A 7,998-nucleotide genomic window follows, 5' to 3' on the forward strand; every position below is an offset into this window, starting at 1 on the left:
ATGGGCGGAGCAGCCAGAAAGCTGATTGCTACTTTCCTGTTAGATCAGCAGATCTATTGGTTTATAGACACGTGACTGTGGAGAGTGAAACCTGTCATTAATCTCTGAGTCTATATGTTTAAAGACGGTAACACCGCAATTACCAAAGTAAACCAACTCCACTCTACAGCCAAGCTGCGTCATATTGTCTGTCAGAACAACAACATGAAAGTCATTACACTGAATCTATATATGCATTAAGTTAGAGAGTCTCTTTTCACAGATCCATGCATTTAACTCGGCAGTTTTCAGGGAAATGTGCTGTTTCACTGCAAAATGTCCTGCAAGCCAGTTTATCAGTACATCTTCTTCACCGTTATCTAACAATAAAAATAAAGTATTGTTTAAAATAGTAAATCAAGAAGGCTTAGAGTTACATCTGATGCCAGATACAATAGTTAACTGCAGTGGAGTCACGTGTAGGATGGATGCAATTAGGCAGTGGAGAAAGCTTTATGGGTCAAAATACTGAAATACAAGAAGAGAGATTGTTCTCACTTTGGTACAATATGTATATCTATATTTAGATTTCACTGGACAAGCACTGTTTGAGTGCTTGCCCTCACAGAACACCACTGAGTTGAAGCTATATGTTTTATCTCATCTCTTTCTCTATTTCTAATATGGATTGTTGCTTATTGTCTTGTAATCTCTCTTCATATATGAAAGAGACTTATTGTGGTTTAATATTTCAACTCTGGTTTAGAGTTATGCTGAGTACAAAGTACTTATTGGTAGCCCACAAAATGTTACTCAACAGAAGAAAAAACAGGTCATTGCCTTTTTCTTTCTGATTTAACAGGTGTTAAATAGATGAAGCCTGCATAAACATGCACTGTTCTCAGTGTATATAGAGCCCCGTGTCATTCAGAGAACCACTGTAGTTAATGGAGTTCGGGCTAAATAGTTTCTTAGTGAGACAGTGGAAATAACAAAAAATACTTGAAGCTTCGTTTTTACCCTGACCTTTTATTTTATTTTTGGTCTTTCATGCAAACAGTAAGACAGAATAAGAAAAAAGAACACAGCAATAAGTCTTGAATGATCACTTGAAGGCAAAATTCAAAACTCAACCCATACATAATCAAATTAAAACAAAAGCAGCTAGAAAACAAGGAGTAAGATGATAAATGATACTACACTCCTTTTAATGACTCACCCTGGTAAAGAATCAATTTCCATTTATCTATATGTGACTTTATGGCCCCAAACTATTTGTTTCTCAAACTCTCCTCTCGTCATTTCATTTCGTTTTCCTCTCAAATGGATACTTTCACATCTTTATGAGTAAAACATCTTCACCTAAAACAACTTGAGAAGAAAGAATGCTACTATATTTCTTGTGAGACCTGTTACCAAAGATGTGTTTATATTCAGAAGGGCACAAGTCCAACAAGTCGTTAGTCTCAATTCTAATCCAACATTTGACACCCTACTGGTCCCCAGAGGTTGTAGAATGCAACCAGCTTTGCTTGGAGACATTTGAGGAATATATCAATTTGTTCAAATGAATAAAAAAAACCTGACACACTTCCCTTCACCAAGTTAATAATAAAATATAGTAAATTCTCTGATGGCTGCATCAGAGAGCAACTTCGGGTTAGTATTTTGACTGGAGCAGCCAGGGTTCAAACAAACAACCTTCTGGTTAGTAGATGACCTCCTCTATCTCGTCAGCTACTGCCACCCATAAGGAACAGAATCATTATCTCTCTGTTTGGTCCTGTCCTTACAATACTTCCAACAAAACTGCTGCCTTTTCCAGCTGTGCAGTGATCACAACACCATAGCAGCCAGAACAGAGCTCGATCTTTCATACAACCAGCATCCGGATCATCATCAAAAGTCAGGGATCATCATGGAGGTCGGCAGCCTGTCAGTCAGTCCGAGTCACCATGGAAACCACCTGAGAAGATGAACGACACTGAATGCTGGAAAATCTTCCTGTTTTTGGTGTCATACCAAATTTTATCTATCATTCTCCTCCCACGTCTTCCTCTTATCTGCTCATCATCAGTATTTGAGATGGACCTTCACCCTGATCCTGGACTGTCAGGCTACAGACGACCAACAAGGATATTTCACTCACTCAGATCAAACTCATAGGATGGAAAGTTTATAGACTTTTAGTGGAAATAATAAAGACATTAGATTTGCTTTAACTTAATGCAAGAACCTGAAATCATAGTTCAGCTGGAATCAGTATTATTTCTGTAGTTTTTCTTTCACCCTCCATCAGTGAGGTTTGACATGTTTCTATTAAATTGAGGCTTTTCTTTGACTGAATCATTGTGCTAATAAATAGCACTAACTATGAGCACAGGTCTCAGAATGATATCATCTAAAACAGCAAACTGTCTCTCACCTAATGAGTCCAGGCCATGCTGATGAAGGCTTCACCTTCATATTTGGACCTGGCATATCTGCGTCTGTGAGCAGGACATGTCTAAAGACAAAGAGAGACAAAGTCCAGACTTTAGAAGATCAACACAGATCCTTTCATTCAGGACTGAATCTGCTGAGAACATTTGAGCTTTTGTGTCAGAATAGAAACAAGAATAAGTGAAAATAATCTGTTTAATGATCGTAACAGAAGAGAGATACATTTGATTGTGTGTGTGATGTGTTTGGTAACAAAGCTGTACCGGGACACAGTTGTTCTGTTTGGGACACAGGTGGAGTTTGCAGTGCAGGTAGACTTCACCAGAGCTCTCAGTAAACTGGAACATGTTGAAGGAGAAGTAGTTGGCGGTTCCCAGTCCGTTTTCCTCCACCTGCACAGTCTGGTCAGCAGGGTTGGCACAGCTGCTCACAGACAGGAAAACACACTTTGTTCAGGAGTCCATGAGAGAGATCAAAACCACATGACTCTCTGAGTCTGTCTCACCCGTTTATGATCAGGTCGTATCTCGGAGTGCTGTCGGGTGATGGCTGGTCAGTGGCCCAGCAGGAGTCGGTCACCATGACAACCATGTCTCCATCCAGCCCGTCAGTCTTCAGCTCCACCCAGATCTTCTGGTTCAGCTGCACTTCAGTGTTGGACTCCACAGCTTGTTTCCGGCCGGCGTCGGTGAAGCTCTGCATGGTCAGAGTGTAATCCCAAACTCCAGTCACACAATCAGATGTTACTACTGACATTTAACATCTGACAATTCAGTTCAATTCATTAATCCCAAAGTGCACTGATCCAGTTTCCTTCAATTAGAAAAAGTGAAAGTAAATCATGCTCTGTTTGCTTTATTTCCACACACACATGCAGTCACGTTAACTTTATTTTCAGTCTCTTTACAGTGATTTTAATCTGAGATGATTTGAAGATGATGGACCTCTAACTCAGACATATGAAGGTAACAAAGTGTCTTTGAATTTTCAGTCGAATGTTTATGACATGACGTTTATGAAGTCACTTTATTTTAACCCTTTAAGACCTACAATAGAACCAAATCCACCAGAGCTTATCTTTATTTTTTTACATGCTGTAGTGCCGTTTTGGGAGCATTTCAAGTTGCTATACATCAATACAACTGTTATAGCCCAAATTTTAATAATATGTATGCATTAAGTCCATAGTAACTATATAAATTGCAAATAGTGCAATATTCTACAAAAAAAAAATCAAAATCTTTTTTTAACACATATTTCTAGTTAGAGAAATTTCACAGGTTTATCCCTCAAAACTGTAAATATAAAAAGGTTTCACAAAACAGTTTCCAACCACCGGAAATTTCTGTTGAGTGTCTTCATAGTTTTATTTTTGAGATACACTAATTTTTATATACAGCAGGAAAAAACGAAAATAAATATTCTAATATAAATTTGCAAATAAAACCAGCATGTGCATCAAAATAAACTATGTCCAGCAGTGCAACTTGTGTTCTAAGCATCCCAGAAACTATTCAGAAAAGTATAAAGTCAAACATGACTTTTAAAAACACGAGAGTAGGCCTATAAAACCTTATAGGAAAAAAAAAACACCCCTACATTTTCCACTAAAAGGACATCACTTTCGGTTTCGGGCAGGTAATGGCGGACATACAATTGTTCGCGCTGACATCTATTCCAACGTAGGAAGTGTTACGAACAGCTGATCGGATCGGCAAGACGTGTTTCTGGAATATTATGTTTTTGTTGTTGCAAGTGGTTTTTATGCAATTTTTGCAAAGCTGTATTTGGAAGGAAACCATGACCCAGGACAAGCTGATGGCATAAGATGTAAGTACAACTCCTCCGGTTTCATATGCAAAAAAAATTGCACTAGCTACAGGGATTTAAAAATAGTTAGCGTTCAGACCGGTATAAACTTCACAGATCATCAACATGATGAGAAGCCAGAGAGGTCAGAGGTCAAGCTGAACCCACAGAAAGATCCCAAACTGGAGCAGAGAAGGAGAAGCTCAGCAGATGCTGGAAGATGTTTGGCTGCTTGTAGAAGGTAAAGAGGAGGAGATGAAACCCACCGTGACCACCGTCCCACAGCTGTTGCTGCTGTTGAAGCTGAAGGTCACCATGTGGGTGAGCTCGTCCACCTGACCCCTGCAGGTCGGGTCCTTGAGGTGTAAGGCAGAGTAGTCGATGCCTTTGTCCTCCAGGAGACAACCGACCAGAGTGACTGAAGCAGAGTTCTGCATGCAGACTGTTGGATCACCTGAACGTCACAATATCAGTCAGAAAAATCACTGTTAGAAGTTTTCCTCCATTATTCAGCCCTGTTGTCATGATGATGTCACAGCTGTTGTACCCAAAGAGTTGTTTGCTTGGTACTTGGAGGCAAAAATGGCCCGACAGAAGCAGCGAGTGTCACCATCGACCGTCTTCTCACCACAGAACTCGTGATCGCTGCAGGTCCTGTCCTGACAGAAGGCCTCAGAGGCTACAGAGGAACACACTGATGTATTATCCTGAAAACATGTGAGCTCTAAAAATCCACTGTTCAGGTCTTTAACAAAGGAGAGCTTATTAAGGTCTTATTAAGGTCTTATTAATGTCTTATTAAGGTCTTATTAAGGTCTTACAGCAGCCGGTCTTTGATGTCCAGCCATCCAGAGTGTGGTTGTGTAGACTGCAGGCTCTGGCGTAGGCCTTCAGGAACTGACAGTCGAGTCCGTCCACTGCAGGATATTTACACAAAGTGTCGGTGCAGGCGGTTATGTAGGGCTCTGGGTCAATGTCACTGTTACAGGAGGAGAAGGGCGCCTCCTTCAGGAGATTACAGCTGTACCACAGATGGAAAAACATAAAATAAAGAACCAAGTGATCATGTGTGATAAGGTGTTTTTATCTTTCATCTGTGCTTGAGTCACATGACCAAAGTATAACACAAACAGATGCTTCCTGCTGTGTGGATCTGCTCACCGTTCAGTCACACTGTTGCAGTTGATCGTGCTGTCAGCAGGCTCACTGTACTGCATCTCACAGCTACAGGGCGACAAACAACAAAGTTCAGCTTCATTCATACAAACAAAGAATATCTGCAACATCAGCAGCAGCAGTCAGAGGGACTGTGAGCTTGTGATGAGGTCTTACCTGGTGGAGCTGTACTCAGAGAGTCTCAGGTCACTCAGAGACCTGCTGGAGTTTCCACACAGACCCTCCACAGATGAACCAGAAGGTCCTGCACAGGATCAGGACAGAATGAGTCAGATCAGCATCAATATTCAAACTGGACGAACACAGCAGGTCAATAAATAACAGCACAGTTTACAGTTCATGTTACATGAATTAAACTTTATCTTCTGTACCTTCTAAGTGGATCTGTGCGGTGTCACCATCAAAGAAGACAGAGATGGTGAGGTTGGAGAGCGACAGCTTGGCAGTGACTCCAGTTTGGTCCTTAGAGAGCTGCACACCATGAACCAGCTGAGATGAGCTGCTGAGGGTCAGCGTGGAGTCGTCCAGCTGCATCACAGCAGAGACAAAGTGGAGGAAACACTGAGTGAAACATGTCAAACACACAAACAGGCTGATTTCACAGCAACAACCACTGAGTTCAGCAGCTCTGAAAGAACTGCTTCTAACAGCCCTGAGAAGAAAGATGAGAGGAGACACAGCAGAGGATGAGGGAGGACTTTGGATCAGACTCCACTCTGACACATGAACTGTGGCTGTAGGTCGCTTACCTGAACTCTCCCACCTTGTTCCAGGTGAATGTCATGCCCGTCCACAAGCAGCGTCACACTGCCCAAAAAACTCACATCTTTACGACGCTGGTCCTCAAAGTTCCCCTGAACCTGGAAGTCTTGGAGTGACGGAGTCGAGAACAGAGAGTACGCACAGCGATCCTGGATGGAGTTAATCTGGCTGTGGACGTCAATGATAGTGGGGCCGGTCACAGTGCAGACAGAGTTCACCATGCTGGGCATCACAGGAGTATAATTTTCTTAAAAAGAAACATGACAGGACAGCGTAGTATCAGTGGGAGAAGTCTTCTAAATATTTTGCTGAGGAAGATGATTAAACCCAAAGATGAGTCTGAATAATAAAGAATGCATACTAAATACACTAAGTTCAATAGAAAACTGCATCCCTCTTTTTGTTTGTCTGGAAAGATTGGAATATACTATTAAGTAGTGGTGCAACAGCATGCATCAAAAATCTCACAGTTCGGATCATATCACGGTTTTAAGTCACGGATCAGATCAATTTTCGGATCAGCAAAAAAAGAAAAAAAGGACAAAATTTTAACATTTACTTATTAACTTATTTAAGTATGTTTTGCCTATTAAAATATTCAACTCAAGACTCATTCCACGCAATTATATAAAAACAAATTAAGGTGCAATATAGGGCAGTACAGGGCTTTGTATCTACCACTCCGCTGTGATATAATGAGCGGTTACGTAGCTTTCCGTTGCCCTGGAGGTCCACCCATTTGTAGTTAGAGCAACAGAAGATGCCTGGGACAGTTCAGCCATAACTTTAAACTTTTCCTGCTCATACATGCCTGGGTACGATCTTGTCACTGAAGTGGACGCACAACGGGATATCATAGCGTGGCTCAAGCATGTTCATCATAGTTTAAACCCCTTGTTTTGCACAAGGGAATATGGACTCCCGTCTGCAGCTAAACACCCCAGTAGCTTTTGTGATAGCTTTAGCCCGGTTAGATTGGGCAGCAAACGGCTGCTTAAATGCCGCAAACTCCTCTGCCCCTCCACTTGGACCGCTAGCGCTGACCATAACTACCGCTTGACAGACTGACCACGTGCACCATACACAGGTTTCTGTCCAAAATGCTGTTTTTCAATGAAAATAGGGAACATTCAACTGCTGAAAAAGAAGAATGAATGAAGACCTTGATGGTTTTGTCTATGAAATCGGAAGGTCTCCTCTTTCTTTTGATCTATTCTCTGTTTTCATATTCATAACACAAAGTATTTTAGAGTCTTAAAAGATTAGTGATTGAGAATAACAGTCTCCCAGAAAGCTGATTCAGTTCATCTATTCATCACGCTATGTCCATAATCAGCTGGATGATGGAGCATGAATCAAGACACAGCAACAATAGTACTGCTCTGGTGCCTAAACCAGTTTTCTTATAAACAAATTATTGCATCAACAAGATGAAAAAGCTGAATTTGTTACAGTGTAATCAAATTTACAGTATAACAATACCTGTGCAGTATGCGAAGTAGCAGCCAGGAGGACTCTCAAGTTTGTAGACATAGTAGCCTCCATAGCAGAGTTTGACTTGGATTGTGTGTGGTGGAGTCCAACAGCAGTAGCCATGCCAGCTGCTGCACACATTCCGAGTTACAATTTCACCGGGCTGTGTGGGATGAGCTTCTGTTATCCACATAGCAGCATGGGTTCCACACCCGAATGCCTCTGTACACCTCTCGGGAATACGAGCATTGGAATTCCCCAGAAACAGGCACAACAGTGTAGGACTGGATTATTTATGTTATTCGTTGAACGCCACTCATCATTCAGTACAGTGTAGCTGTTACAGGGGTCAACACT

General features: G+C 41.5%; 1 protein-coding gene across 1 annotated transcript; it reads right to left on the minus strand.

Moving 5' to 3' along the window:
• Positions 1–1,665: 1,665 nt before the first annotated feature.
• LOC109202528 (alpha-tectorin) lies at positions 1,666–7,755 on the minus strand. Its single transcript, XM_019360219.2, has 12 exons — positions 7,651–7,755; positions 6,156–6,415; positions 5,778–5,934; positions 5,563–5,650; positions 5,392–5,454; positions 5,052–5,251; positions 4,778–4,909; positions 4,439–4,684; positions 2,927–3,143; positions 2,685–2,844; positions 2,405–2,485; positions 1,666–1,945 (listed from the first exon to the last, which is right to left on the minus strand). The coding sequence occupies exons 2-11, from the start codon at positions 6,396–6,398 to the stop codon at positions 2,405–2,407; spliced, it is 1,587 nt and encodes a 528-aa protein (XP_019215764.1). The 5' UTR covers positions 6,399–6,415; positions 7,651–7,755; the 3' UTR covers positions 1,666–1,945.
• Positions 7,756–7,998: the final 243 nt, after the last annotated feature.

The sequence above is a fragment of the Oreochromis niloticus genome, linkage group LG3 (assembly GCF_001858045.2).
Source record: "Oreochromis niloticus isolate F11D_XX linkage group LG3, O_niloticus_UMD_NMBU, whole genome shotgun sequence".
Classification (NCBI taxonomy): domain Eukaryota; kingdom Metazoa; phylum Chordata; class Actinopteri; order Cichliformes; family Cichlidae; genus Oreochromis; species Oreochromis niloticus.

What these genes read in the sequence shown, in the direction of transcription:
- LOC109202528 (XM_019360219.2), bottom strand. Translation starts at nt 6,398, where the DNA reads ATGCCCAGCATGGTGAACTCTGTCTGCACTGTGACCGGCCCCACTATC. An exon ending in CCAAGCAAACAACTCTTTGG is followed by an intron (nt 4,685 to 4,777) that starts GTACAACAGCTG and finishes TGTGACGTTCAG; the next exon opens with GTGATCCAACAGTCTGCATG. An exon ending in CCAAACATCTTCCAGCATCT is followed by an intron (nt 3,144 to 4,438) that starts GCTGAGCTTCTC and finishes GTGTGACTGGAG; the next exon opens with TTTGGGATTACACTCTGACC.